Genomic DNA, 14,463 nt, shown 5'->3' with positions numbered 1-14,463 from the left:
ACCCTAAGGTAAAACTCCATCAAGAAGTAATATTATTTTCCCTGTAGATTCGCGATCTAAACGGCCGCCATTCTTCGAACTACAGAACTCCGCGCGAAGAAGGAGGAACTGGGTCGAGAACGGAAGTGACGTCAACGACTCAACAAACGCGGCTAATTTGGTATGCCGAGAGAGAGTTGTTTTTCTGGTTCCGCAGGAAAGAAGGAATAAATTTCGAAAGAATTGTTCCCCAGCTTTCTTTTGCGTATTTCTTGTAAAGGCATGCCTTCGCGACGTTTTGTTGTGCAAGGATGCAGTAATGTCTCCGATATATCGGCCGGAATTTCCATCCATAAGTTGTCGATCGACAAGACTTTTCGCGCGAAATGGAAAGCTTTCGTTAGCATACATCGTGCACATTTCAATCCAGATGGTCGCTTCGCTGTTTGTTCTGACCACTTTTCGCTAGATTCCTTTGAAAGTTCAGTCCATGTGGATGGCGCCGTTAGAAGGCTAAAGAAAGGTTCCTTTCCAACCATTTGGAAGAAACCTCGGAATACAGAGATCGAGGAGACTCTTTCGAAGCGAGCTCGTCGCATGGTGAGTAGCACTGAACTTATTTGGTTCTCCCCACATCGAGCGGGATATCTCACCTTGCGTGATTCCTTTTTGCTACCCTAGAAATGTTGTTCATGTTCATGTGAACTTATTTAGTGTAATTGATACTACAAAAAATAGTTTACTTATAAATCTGTTTTTTACTTTTACTTGAAGGCAATAAAAGAAAATCTGCATGAAAATGTTGCCTCCACCTCTTACAGCTGTAAGAGTAATGCATACCATGTACTAACACTTGTTTCACCAGTGCGACGGCGTCGGTATTCCTGTTCAGTTCCTCTTCTTCACGCGCAGAAATCTCTTTGTACACTGCGACTTCTTCTTCGGTCGCAACGGGCTCTAAACTGTCATCGTAAAGATATCCTTCACCATTATCGTCTGATGGATCTTCAGTGAAGGAGAAGTTTAACTCCGACTCGTCGTCGGAAGAAACAGAAGGAGAATTTGAGCGTGAAGACCTGCCGAATAGTGCGTGTTTCCCTCTGTGGTTTTGTTGTTGTTCGCGTGGCGAAGTGAGTCGATGACGTCACAACTAAAACCGCTGTAGTTATTTTCGCGGGCTCTCCAGTGTGTTATTCGAGCAATGGCGGAAGAATTTTCAATGTCTTGGCGGCGCTGTTTTTAAGGAATAACGCTGTCAAATTTGAGAAACTTACGCTAATTCCTATAGTTTAGGGTCTAAATGTGAAGTTAACACCAGAAAATTGGGAAAATAAAATGCAAAAATTTCGTCGCAGTAGCAAGGTGGTCTTCCACTCAAATTTTAAAAAAATTCAGTTTATGCTTTACCTAAGTTATTTAAGTACCATTGGAGAGATCACCTCAAACTGATACTTTTAAGAATTTTGATAGACATGCCGTTGCCATGGTAACCAAGTTTTGGGCCCCCAACTGTGAAAATAATGGTGTTCTTGTAAAAAGGATATCTCAAGAACTAGCGGTCCTATTCACCTGAAATTGGTATCAAAACTAAGTACAAAGATGGCTTTATGTCATGAACCTCAGAAAACCCATATTTTTTATGCCAAGCTATTATAAAATTGCAACTGTTCCTTGATTACAACATTTTTGTTTGTATTATCACCATGGATACATCTGTCAACAACCATGTAACTAAAAATCACTAATAATTTTAGGTTCACAACACAGAACTATACTCAAGCAAACCTCCCTGAAAATTTCATCCCTTTTGGTTTAATACTTTTCAAGAAATCCTTTTTGCCGTGACGGGCACTCTCTCAAAATTGCAAAACTGAGAAAATCAAGTTTAAAGATTTAAGTTGATCAATCAAAATAATCACTAAAGCAACTGGTGCCTTTTGGAAAGTTTAAGCTAAGCTCTTTGATGTTCTCATTAAAATGCACCAGGTGCATATATGTCACCCTCCTTTTCCTGGGATTTGTCATTTTTTTTCTTTATTTTTCCCCTGAGTAGCCTCCTCCTTGTCTTGTTCTTCTCTTGGAACTTGTATTCAGCTTTCAAAACACGAATCTTGTCCAACTGCTGGCATTCATTTATACAGAATTCACCTGGGGGAATTCCAAGACTCTCAAACACTTTAATAGCTGCTCTTGAACCAATATTAAAGTGAGCGACAGCATCATAAACCCCCAGCTGCAGTAATTCAGAACCAACAAACACCCCCTTTGGCACATGCTCCCAAACCATACCATTGAGTGACTCATTCTGGTTTTGAGTCTTGCCATCAAGACATTTGCTGAGAAGGCTGTCCTCACTCAACCTTTTATAAATGGGTTTGATTTCCTCTCTGACATCTAAAGGTAGGCCAGTTCCATGTTTGAAAGTGTTTGTCCTATTGATCTTGTCCCGCTGAAAACCACACCAGCTTTCAGGACCCTCAGGGCAATGCCCATGGTAATTACTGTCTGCAGAAGAAGCACAGTGAAACAAGCTGGCATAAATTGCCTTCTTCATGGCAGCAAGATCACCTGAGTTGCTTCGAATGGCAATTCCATAGTAATTTTGCAGTCTGTCAATCATGGCATCTGTCAGCCTGCCTTTCCCACCCATCCCTTTCTTTTCCTTCTTTAACTTTCGTAAAGCTGTTCCCAGTCGTTTTTGAACATGGCCAACACATTCCTTCTTTTGAACTTCAATATCATAGACTTGGTATACATCTTTGACTAATGAGTAACTTTTGCTGTCACCATCGCCATAATATTCATCATACTGCAGCTTATGCAGATCTACTGACCTTTGAAACATTCGAAGGGCGCCTTCTGGTTCCATAGCTGGTGCTGAACCCTTAAAGTTTGCCTTGCAAGAGGCTCTGTGGTCTGCTCTCCATGCAGTAGTTTCTGGGGTGTCAGGATCATTTTCATGCTCCCTGCACTTGATACAAACTTTGCTTAGGGGCTCAACATCTACCACTTTCCCTGTATCCATGCTAATAGCACTCACACAGCCATTTAAAGAAGAAAAGCCTCTTCTCTGCCATGTTCCATCAACAGACACTCCACATCTTGCTATGCCCTCATCTGAACCTGGCTTGATATCGTGAATCTCTCTTGCAGTATCACGCATTGTCTCCAGTGAGATCTTCTTTACTGCTCGGAGTATTTCTTTATTATGGCGAGCATATGGTGTAGGTCTAGGAGGTGGCGGCATGTTCATAAGTCCACAAAACCTCTTACCTGCCGCACGTCCACAACCAACAGATCTTGAAGCATACACAAATCTTCTGTTTACTTCAAAGAAACGGCCTATTTGAGCTGAAGTAAAGAATTCCATAGACCAACCACACGAGCAGCAAAGCAAACGAAGATTCGAGGCACAACCTTTGCGTTTCATAGCTTGCTCTTGTAAAATTAAATCACAAACAAAGCATTCTTTGCATGGCATACATTCCATCACAGAAGACAAAATTCTCATATCTACAAACCGAAATCCACTTATGATTGACTCCTTACACTCCTTGATACCCTCAGAAGATGCGGTGGTCAGACCTGCTGGAATCTTGCGGGCAGAAGCTGAACATTCTTTCCCAAGACCTTTGGTGCTGACACTCGTTTTTTCCTTCTTCGAACGCTTCGATTCAGTAGAGTACTGGTTTCCACGATATTTACGCTTTTTTGTGTAACCAGAACGAGCCTTTGGTGGCATTGATAAATAAATTATCAAGCAAAATCGCAATAGGAATAGAGTGAACGAATACGACCAAAATGGTGGATGATAAGTTGGGAAATAGTGTCGCCACATATCATCCGCCATTTTGGGTGCTCGTAACTCACTGCATGTATGCCTGATTGAAATGTCAATAGACAACGGGAATAACCAGGGAGGGGTCCCAGGACAAATTCCGTCGTTTCCTTTTGACTGCAACTGCGTTTTGTTTTCATAAACAAACCGTTGCTATGGTCGTTGCTAAGGTGAAAATTCATACTCGCTAAGGAATTTAGCAAAATTTTTTACTTTACCTCCTGAATATGGAAAAAAGGAAGCTGTAGAATGAAAGAGTAATGGTTAAAGATACCAAAAAGCACCATTTTCAAAATGAAAGTTTTTTGACAAAAAATACAAATTTTTGAGTGGAAGACCACCTGGATTCTTGGGATGTCAACCCTTCCAGAAGGACTGGGAATAACAATTTCTCGATCCAGTCCTATTCCTTTAAAAAATTAAAATGGCTGCCCGACATCGGTGAACCACGAATTTTCAGCATGAGACGCAGCGTTCGTTTAGCAGCCAGAGCCATTGAAGAGGTTGCGTCTCAAAATCACAAAGTTTTACAAACCTCAGGAGAGGCATCGAAAATAAAATGGAAAGAAGAAAAGGGCAATAATTTAAGGAAGGGAACGTCGAGTATAAAGAGTGGTACACAACAATCCAAAGGAAAAAAACGGGCTCGGGAGAAAAGTTCCACGGAACAAGACCACTGTGAACAGGAAGGAGGTAATCTGGTAAACTCAGTAGTGACTGAAGAAAAGGTCAAACCAGAAATAAAGCGAGTTAAAATAGAGCCCGGCGTCCATGCTACTATCAAGTCAGATAACCTCAACTTCCAGCCGTTCCATACCAAGCTGATAGGAGCACATGTCTCTATTGGTGGTGGATTACATAACGCCGTATCTGAAGCTCTTTCTATTGGTGCTAAGGCATTTGCAATGTTTTTAAGGTCACAGCGACAGTGGGCAAGTAAACCTCTTCAGGACAAAGATGCAGAGTTATTTAAAGAGGCTTGCTCGAAAGCTAACTTCTCGCCGCGTTCTATTCTCCCGCATGGTATATATTTGATGAACTGTGGTTCCCCAGACGAAGAAACTCTCTCCAAGAGCCGTGTCACTCTGGTAGACGAACTGAAACGCTGTGAAAGACTGGGTCTGAGCCTGTACAATTTCCACCCAGGATCTACATGTGGCAAGATTACAGTGGAAGAATCTATTGCAAGAATAGCAGAAAGTATAAATCAGGCACATCAGGAAACAAAATATGTTGTCACCGTCCTAGAAAATATGAGTTGCCAAGGAAATACTGTGAGTGTTCACATTTTTGTCTTAGTTGATTGTCTTTTTGTTGTGGGTTTTTCGTTGTGAGTTTTTCCATTAAAATTTGTTGTGGTATAAGAGTGTATGTCCTGAGCTGAATGTGCAATGACAAAAACTGAAATAATCACTCCAGCTAATTAAAACAGAGGAAGTATCTTGAAGAGCTTAAATTATTTTTTAAAGTGAAAACAATCAAACTGATTTAAACATGGAAAAGCACTTGCTTAGATACTTTGGGTCATTCCTTTGGTTACAACTATCGAGTAAGAACAGGGCCATAACTTCCTTATCAACATTAGTTTTAAAGCAAATATCAGGAGGGAGAATCTTGTTACGGCACATTCATTACTGATGGCAGCTACGAAACTGTCACCTTTGTAATTCTTAATTAACAGGAGCTTAATTGTTATTTTATTATAATTGTCAAATACCAATTAATTTTAGTCATAAGTATAGGCAATTTAACTTATTGTAAAAATTTCATTGTAATCTATGTATTTATACACCCATTATGTTTTTATACACCTGTACTAAATATCTTAGTGTGATTTTTAGGTTTTAGTGTAATTTCAAGTGTCCCTGATTAGTTGACCACTTGTAGTCAGCAAGAAGATTTGACATGATAATAAAGTTACTGACTGACTGAAAATTTTAGAGACAAGTCGCAATTGGTTTTAGTTGTGCATCTGATTGGTTGAGAACATTGAACAAGACTTTTAAACAAATCACCACAGCCAAATTACTTTGAATACTCGGTTGAAAATTGTTCCAAATATCCTAATTAACACTTGTTCAGGAAGGGTAGTAGACTCTCACATCTCAGGCTTCAAAAGTAAAATACTGCTAATTTCATAAATTGACATGATTATTTAAGCCCCTAAGAATATTTCAACAGGCCTCAAGCTTTCCTATCTCTTGCTCCGTATGTATGTTCACCCCATATGGCCTTGTCTTATGCCAAAGTCATGCTCATACAGAATTCATTCTGACTCATACTAGTGAGATGAATACCAGATACATGATGCAAACCAGTCAAAGTAAATGGAAATTTATATCCCAACTGAAACCAATCCTCAGACAGTGGTATAGTGTTTTTTTAAGTTTAAATAAATTCGACTGCAAATGTTATTTATGATGCAATCCTGTTCTTTTGCTTTAATTGCAAATTACATGTATACTTTGAATTATTGTTTTACACAATTTGTTAGACTAAATCGTTGATGTGCAAATATTAATGTATTGAGTATAGGTGGAACAGACATTTTGTATTCTTTCAGTGTTTTAACTCTTTTTTCTTTCTGTCCACTCCTTTGTCACTCAGGTGAGTGAAAAGGTTAACAGCAAGTCTTGGACTTTGTTTGTTTGTTTACTTTTTCTCATACCATAGACCTTAGTTCTCCCCTTATTTCAACAGATTGGTGGAAAATTTGAAGAGCTGCGAGATATCATTGACCAGGTCCAGGACAAGTCACGTGTGGGTGTGTGTCTGGACACATGCCATGCCTTTGCTGCTGGGTATGACATTGCATCAGAGAAAGGTTTTGAAAAAATGATGGATGAATTCGAGACAACGGTTGGTCTCCAATACCTGCAAGGTGTTCATCTAAATGACTCCAAGGGAGAACTTGGATGCCACTTAGATAGGCATGAGAATATTGGCAAGGGAAAGATTGGGGTTGAGGCATTTAGGCGTGTGATGAGAGACCCTCGATTTAATGGTATCCCAATGATTTTGGAAACACCATATGTATCTGAAAACATTTATCAAAAGGAGATAAAGCAGTTGTATGCTATGATGAATTTAAAAAAAAAAAAAAAGGACTGGATTGATATGTAAAAGTGCCTCTAATGTTGTTTTATTTCAGTGTCCTCTTGTATCCAGCTCCATAGCAAAGTTTTTTCTGTTTCCTTTTGTTTGTTTTGCAATCGAAGCACAGTCTTGATGTTACACTGCATATTGAAATTCATAAGATTTGTTTGTTTGTTTATTTACATTTTGTCATAGCGTTATGTTTTAACACAATTCAATCTTTTATCGCCAAATATAACTTTGAGATTGACACAAATAGAGGTGGTGCACAGTTACATAAAAGTAATTGCATATATATGTAGATTTTTTACATGTACAATTGTATCTTTCAATTCCATGCCATATGTTTAAATTCCAAAGTACATTTTAAAGTGTTGTGTATGTTGGTGTTGAGAATTTACTTAACACAAACTTTGTAGTTTAATTACCCTTAATGAAATAATTCTTTTTATTTTACAGATAATTCTTTCTGCATTTGCTCTCATAGACTAGTAAATGATCCACCAATAAATTTCACTGTGTCATTTAGATTACACGATGTTATACTCGTGAGGTCATTCTTGATCGACGTTTCTCTTATTTAGAATACAAGGCTGCTTTCCAACCATGAACAGAGAAACTTACTCAGTTATAAATATTTGATACACGAGAGAAATTTCCGATTGAGTTCCGAACGTTATCCGGAATAGATTTTTACTACGTTCAGTGACGGTCCAAATAAAAATCGCTCCATGCTCTGTATGCAAAATGGAACCAATCACGGCCGGCGTGTTTGGTCACGTTTTCCCGCGCTTAAAGGGAAAGTACGATCTAGAAAAAGTTTATCTCAATTAGAAGACATTTTCCTCAGGAGTTCGAAAATAACTTGTCTAGTTTGTCTAGTTTGCGACAAGAGCGCTTCGAAGTTGCCCATTTTTACAACTTTCGTGGTTAGAAAAACGCCATCTTGGATATTACGTCATTGTGATCTAGAAGTAGTCAAACTTAGTTCGGCACTTTGTCCTTGTTGACTAGTTTAACCTTTTGCGGAAACAATTTCTGATACTCCCAATAGATGAAATGAGGCGAGCTGTCCTTTTAAATGCGCTCGTGCACGATGCAAAACGTGTCCATTCATTCACAACACTGAGAAAATATCGGGACCCACACGATTCATTAAGATCAACGATCACTTCACGTGCGCCTCCGCCAATGTAATCTATTGCATAAAGGTCGGCACACACGAGGGGACTAGTCCCTGCGACTAGTCCGTGCGACTAGTCCCGGCGACAAGTCTTTGAAGGGTTTACACGAGGGGACCGGTAGCAGGGACTAGTCCCTTAAGGCGTTCACACGAGGGCACTCAATTGCACAAGAACATAGGAAAATTAAGAGGCAAAAGATGTTTCTTAGTCTGGAGCGTTACACGAAAACAATTAAAATTTGGTAACTTTTCATTGTAGCACTATTAAACATCAACGCAAACGAACTACACTTATTCAGTCGGATTATTCATGCTTTTACGTGTTCCGTTTTTTTTATTATTATTATTATTATTATTTTTAACAGACACGGAGTCAAATAGGGTAAAAATTCCATCAAAACGGCTCCAAGACATCTGTATATGTTTACAAAAGTAGAAATAGTTTTTATTCTTCAGTTGTAGAAATCTAGAAGTCAGGGAAAATTCATAGAAACTGCAATGTTTACAAATACCAGAAGTCACGCATCCTACTGACCCGTGATTGGCTTATTTACCGTTTAGTCGCAGGGACTGGTCGCACAAACAGTTCACACGAAGGGACAAACATTTGTTTCATGCGTCAAGTCCCTGGTCGCACGAATTCAAACCAGTTTGAATTTGTGCGACCAGTCGCAGGGACCAAATTTTGGTCCCTGCGACCACAGAAATGTGTAGTTCACACGAAGGGACTAGTCGCATGAAACTGGTCGCTGGGACTAGTCGCAGGGACTAGTCCCCTCGTGTGTGCCGACCTTAACTTGCACTTATTGCAAAAAGATATACATCGGCGAAACAGGCAGAAGACTAGATGACCGATTGCGAGGACACCTTCACGACGTGGAAAGGAATGACAGGGACACATCGAAACCAGTCGCTAGAAATTTTAATTTACCTAATCATTCTAAGCAACCTATGGCAATCTGCAGTCTTTCCTTACACTTAGGTAGCACGGAAAGCCGTAAAACTCTTGAACAAAAGCTCATCTTTCAAACCGGCAGTCAAAATCCCACAGGTATCAACGGACGCTTTTCATTCCACTAATTTATTCGTGTTTTTCTCGTTGCCATGTTCCCACCAATAACGTAGCTCCATTTTCTGCCTTTAAAAGCACACACAACCCACAATTTCTCTATTCGCTCCGACGAAGGGCTAACGCTCGAAACGTCAGCGTTTGTTATCGTTACGGTGGCCAATTTACCATTTCAACTTTGTTGATATATCCAAATTATTTCGTTACTCCCACCGACGCAGCCCCAAACAGTTTCTTTCGAAACTAACAGCCTTTATTCCAAGGTAAAATTGGTTTAAAACCAGGATGTTTCTTGACAAAAAAGTAAAAAAAGCGGAATAATGAGAGCGAATCCAAACATGTTGAATTTCGCTTTCTATCTAGAAGAAATTTATGATTTTACGCGATATTGGAACATTCTGCATACTGTTACACATGAAATTTTGATTTAATTATCTGCGTGGATTTGTTTCAATCAAAACGTTATTGAAGAAATCTCTAACCATCAATATCTTTTTATTTCAAGCTGCCCGTGATGTTCGAAACTACTCCAGATTTGGCAAAGGTCCTGAAACATTTAATACATTCTTCCAAGTTATCTCGCTTGTTCAGACCTTTTGACTGTGTGGTATGTTCAGGGATCTCGCGACTGATTTTGAAGAGGCGACACTCAGCTGCCCTTGCAGATTAAGAAAAAAGAGTTTACGTGACCGAAACTCTTGAAAGGTTCTCTGAAACAACTCTGTGTTTTTTCACTTTTTCACTTTTCATTAAAACGGTTTTCGCACGCTATGATTTTAATTTCAATTTGACAATTTGAGACTTTTTGTTGTGTAGTATCGCTGAGTATTTTTACGAGTTGTGCCGTATTTTGACGAGCCCTGCTACGGGCTCGTCAAAATACGGCACAACTCGTAAAAATACTCAGCGATACTACACAACAAAAAGTATAATAAGAGCTTTATTATCTAACGCGCCAAATTGTTATTTCAGTGCGGGCGAATTCGCGGATATTTCTGGAGTACAAATATTGTGTGATATTTGTACTCGTCTCGCGCGTTATTTGTACTCTACGAAGCACAGTTGGTTAATAACGAGTTTTATTATCCAATTCGTATTAACAAAGATTTAGTAATACATAGACAGGTAAAAACGAGCGATGTAATATCACGATGTAATACCACGCAGGTGCTGTCCTTGAGGACCTTCTTAGCTGTTTCAAAGTTCTCAAGAAGTGCATGAAAAAATTCGATTGTCTTGTCAAAGAGATGCTTTACATCAAACAATTAACACCGAGTTTGAACGTGCAAACGGATTCTATCCGTGCTAAAGTATTTATGTAGCTACCTCCCCTATGCAAATTAGTTGTAACTCTTGAACTCGCATTTTTTAATTTTATTTTCATTTGTACCGTTGATAATGGCGTCATGAGGTCGTCGAAACGTCGGGATATTACATCGCTCGTTTTTACCTGTCGGGATATTATATCGCTCGTTTTTACCTGTCTATGTGTTACCCAATTGTGCTTCGTAGAGTACAAATAACGCGCGAGACGAATGCAAATATCACGCGATGTTTGTACTCCAGAAATATCTGCGAAATTCGTTGTTTGTATTTTGACTCGCCCAACGGGCTCGTCGGAATACGGCACAACTCGTAAAAATACTCAACGGTGCTACACAACAAAATGTATACTAAGAAATATATATTTATGGAGGTGCGAAACACCGTAACTGCAAACCAGATATTTGAAATGCTGATGGAAGCATCACATTTCTTTTACTTTCATTTATTTCATGTTTTTTGCCGGTTTCTCAGTGTGTTGTTGTTAGGACTTTAGACCTTTATGTTTCTATTTCTGCTCAGTTGAAAGCAAACTATTTCAGTTTCATCACTCGCCTCGAAAATCCACGAGATTTTTTTCAACATCTGAGCACGGTTCCGAAACGCTCATCAAAGGTGGGCCTACCACGAATAGCGTGTGTGTTTGTAGGCGAGAGGAGCGTATAAGGCTTTATAGTATCCTTTCCAAAGCTTTCTTCATCATAAAAGAGAGCGTCCTGTTGTTTTCATAAAAAATCAAAGCGATAAGCAGAGTTTGGATTTCTAATCCATAGTTTCTGGTTTCTCCGCTAGGAACGCCGGGACCGCAATTAGGCGAATAAATACGAAAAGGACCGTAACGGTCTGCATTTTATTTAGCTCGAGCTTAAGCTCGTTTAAAAATAGTCTTTGCAAGCGAACTATTTCACCGCTCGTCTCAAAAATCTACAAGAACTCTCCTTTTATGGTATGTACCCACCCAGTACTCGCCCTTTGGGAACACCTGGGAGGTCTGAGCTGTTTCACTTTGTGCCGGGACTTCCTGTCTGGGCACTGAAGAAGTTCAAAACTTAACCGATCCCCTGCATCAATTCGCAGCAACTCTGTTATCCAGAGACTGGTCTCCAACTGAACAGGATGTCCGCTACAGAAGTTGTTCTTGGTGTAATTTTCTCTATCCTTGTGGTTGTAAACCTGGTTGGAAATACTTTGGTTTGCCTTGTTGTATCCCGAAACAAATCAATGAGAGTGCCAATGAACTATCTTTTGGTAAATCTTGCCGCTGCTGACATGGCCTTCGCCGTTTTTGTGTCTCCACAATTTATTTTCCGTCCATTTTTTCAGCATCCCGAGCCTCCAGTCGGTGATTTTCTTTGCAAGGTAGCCACTGGAGGCAGCTTGAGCTGGGTAGGAACAGCAGCTTCAGTGTTCACCTTGGTGCTTATCGCGTTCGAACGTTATTACTCTATTTTGTTTCCATACAGTAACAAAGGCCGTTTGACGCCTCAAAGAGCAAAACTTGGAATTGCAACCAGTTGGCTGGTTGCTGTGATATCTGAGATCCCTGCCATACTCGTGATGAAGTACAACGCAAGCCAAAAAATCTGCCTTGAAGATTGGCCGAATATTGGCTTTGCCAGAGCGTACACCTTGGCGACTCTGTGCTTCGACTTCATACTTCCGTTCACTATAGTGGCTGCCGTTTACACCAAAGTGATTTATCACCTGTGGCATGGTAGCAACTACCGTGGGACTCATATATCACTGCTTAGGCGAAGGAAAAAGGTCACCAAGCTCTTATTATTTATCACAGCTCTACACGGGGTGTGTTTGTTACCCGACACAGTAACTTATGTCCTCTCCTACTTTGGCTTCCAGTACGGCTCCATTGCTTACAAAGTTGGAACCGTTTTGGTTTGCGTGAACTCCACAATGAACCCATTTATTTACAGTCTTCAGAGCGAACGCTTTAGAAGATCCTTGGTGGAGCTACTGCAGTGTAATGTCGCGAAAAGAGTCTGGCTTGCATCAGGATTTCAGAGGAAAAGAGATGTAATTGTTATAAATGACTCTCATCGGCAAGAGTAACTCACTGTCCCTTACAATTTGGGATAAATCAGGACTAACCAAATTGCATGCAAAAATTTGACTCTGTTTTCCTCTTAACGATCATGTCATGGACTACTGGTTCTGCCGCTCACCTCAACATTATTTCCTTATATATAAAGTTAATTTGTGTCTGATTACTTGTGAAGCCATGTAGAGCGTATTATTGGTGCTTGACGCTCAAGCGGCGAAGCAATTTTCCCTTTCGTAAACGGCCGTTGCCATTTGAAACGGTCGTTGCCATTTGTCGAAACAGTCGTTGCCATTTTGTAATGAATGGCAACGAGTGTTATTGCAAATGGCAACGACCATTTCAAAATCGCAAACGACCGTTTCAAATGGCAACGGCCGTTTACGAAAGGGAAAATTGCAGCGGCGAATTTGTCGGTGAAGCGCGAAAGGAGACTTGTCACAGATACAATCTTGAATTGTTATGAGACACTCGATCAAATAATTCGACTCACTATCCGTAAGGGCAAAGGGTAAAATATAGACTGGATTAGACTATTTTTTTTTTGGAGCATTTTTGGGACCATTTTTTGGGACCATTTTTTGGACCACTTTATAAGGGGGGGAAGTACATCATTAGTACTCAGGGAGGGGTGGGTGTGGTTTATAAGTACTGAGGGAGGAGTGGGAGGCAGAGTGTTATAAATCAGGGAAGGGTGGGAGGTGGCAGTAATTGTAAACACTACTGGTTAATGGAGCTTCAGTTACTCGATCGTACAATTTTTTTTAATCGGTTTTTCGACTGACTTTTTCTATATCAAAATTTTTACACTGAGCCGCGGCGTTTCTCTAATTTTTTTGTCATGCGAAAGAGAAACTGCCACGTAAACCATATGCCATCGGCACGATAACATCACTTGACTAGATTAAGATGACGAGTCACGTATAAGCATACCGTGAAAGCTTAATCAACCATCGGGGTTACCCACAAAGGTTAACAAGCTCAGCTTAGTCTTGCGAACATTTGGTGAGTTTCTACATCTTGAACCAACATCACTTTGTTATTTACTTTGTTATCATTTTAATAATAATAACAATAAGGTGAAGTAATATAACATCATTATGGATGCCCTCGGGGGGTGGTCACGGGAGCTGGATGTCATGATGCGCGAGCTGGTGGGAGGCAGAAGCACAGACGTACTGCGAAAGATGCAGAGGGCAGTGCTCTCGGGCACGCTGAATATTGCCCGGACTTTCAAGGTGGCAGTTTGAGTTCCTGTTAGAAGGAGGACCGTAGACACAACGGAAAAGCTTTATAGGATTAGTTAATGTACATTTATTTTTTACTCCATGGCTCACAGGTTACGGTTTTCGCCCTGTGCTGCCTGATTAGAACGTAGCATTTAGTTTATTTCTCTGCGACATAATAATAATAGTAATGACAGTCTTTATACAGGAGGCTCACATCACTGGAGAGTGGTATTCTGTGGGACCCTGTAAAATAAAAATCGTTACTTTTTGTAAGTGACAGCACTAAAATGCTATCACGCCAAGAGTCAGATATATTATGCCGGCATAATGTTGGGCATGATGCCGGCATAATGTTGGGCATGATGCCGGCATTATGACGATCGATGAAACTTCGTTAAAATTCCTTTGATGTTACAAATCAAAGAGATGTATTCTGTAGCCTAAGATGACTGATAAACAATGATAAATCGATGAACGCTTGAATTCAAACCCTTTTTTAAAATTCTGATTAAATATATAAATTGTCGAGTAGTTCGGTTTCTTCCATCGCTGGCAAACTACATGCCCAAAGTTTCGGCCAACAATGCAAGCTCTCTGCTGACCTCACTAAAACATGGTTCTTACTTGATCTATCCATCCTTATTTTGACCTTCCATGGAATTTTTTGTACACATGACAACGGCCAAATTA

At 40.0% G+C, this 14,463-nt stretch overlaps 3 protein-coding genes across 4 annotated transcripts; 2 read left to right on the top strand and 1 right to left on the bottom strand.

Annotated features, from left to right (window-relative positions):
* Positions 1–1,650: 1,650 nt before the first annotated feature.
* On the bottom strand, positions 1,651–3,869 carry LOC148721452 (uncharacterized). Its single transcript, XM_088736305.1, has one exon. It carries the CDS (start codon positions 3,827–3,829, stop codon positions 1,952–1,954), a length of 1,878 nt encoding a protein of 625 aa, XP_088592431.1. The 5' UTR covers positions 3,830–3,869; the 3' UTR covers positions 1,651–1,951.
* Positions 3,870–4,218: 349 nt separating this feature from the next.
* Positions 4,219–7,446, top strand: LOC111324773 (uncharacterized). Its single transcript, XM_022928406.2, has 2 exons — positions 4,219–5,091; positions 6,518–7,446. Exons 1-2 carry the CDS (start codon positions 4,279–4,281, stop codon positions 6,938–6,940), a joined length of 1,236 nt encoding a protein of 411 aa, XP_022784141.2. The 5' UTR covers positions 4,219–4,278; the 3' UTR covers positions 6,941–7,446.
* Positions 7,447–9,056: 1,610 nt separating this feature from the next.
* LOC111324771 (QRFP-like peptide receptor) lies at positions 9,057–14,304 on the top strand. Of its 2 annotated transcripts, none has more exons than XM_088736308.1 (3): positions 9,057–9,428; positions 9,671–9,870; positions 11,566–14,304. In XM_088736308.1, the coding sequence occupies exon 3, from the start codon at positions 11,605–11,607 to the stop codon at positions 12,553–12,555; it is 951 nt and encodes a 316-aa protein (XP_088592434.1). In that variant the 5' UTR covers positions 9,057–9,428; positions 9,671–9,870; positions 11,566–11,604; the 3' UTR covers positions 12,556–14,304. The 2 variants fall into 2 exon arrangements, with proteins under 2 accessions (XP_088592434.1, XP_088592433.1); XM_088736307.1 differs by having other exon boundaries at positions 11,281–14,304.
* Positions 14,305–14,463: the final 159 nt, after the last annotated feature.

This window comes from Stylophora pistillata, chromosome 10 (assembly GCF_964205215.1).
Source record: "Stylophora pistillata chromosome 10, jaStyPist1.2, whole genome shotgun sequence".
NCBI lineage: Eukaryota > Metazoa > Cnidaria > Anthozoa > Scleractinia > Pocilloporidae > Stylophora > Stylophora pistillata.
Note: the sequence above shows the minus strand (reverse complement) of the source record. Positions and strands in the feature narration are given on the sequence as shown.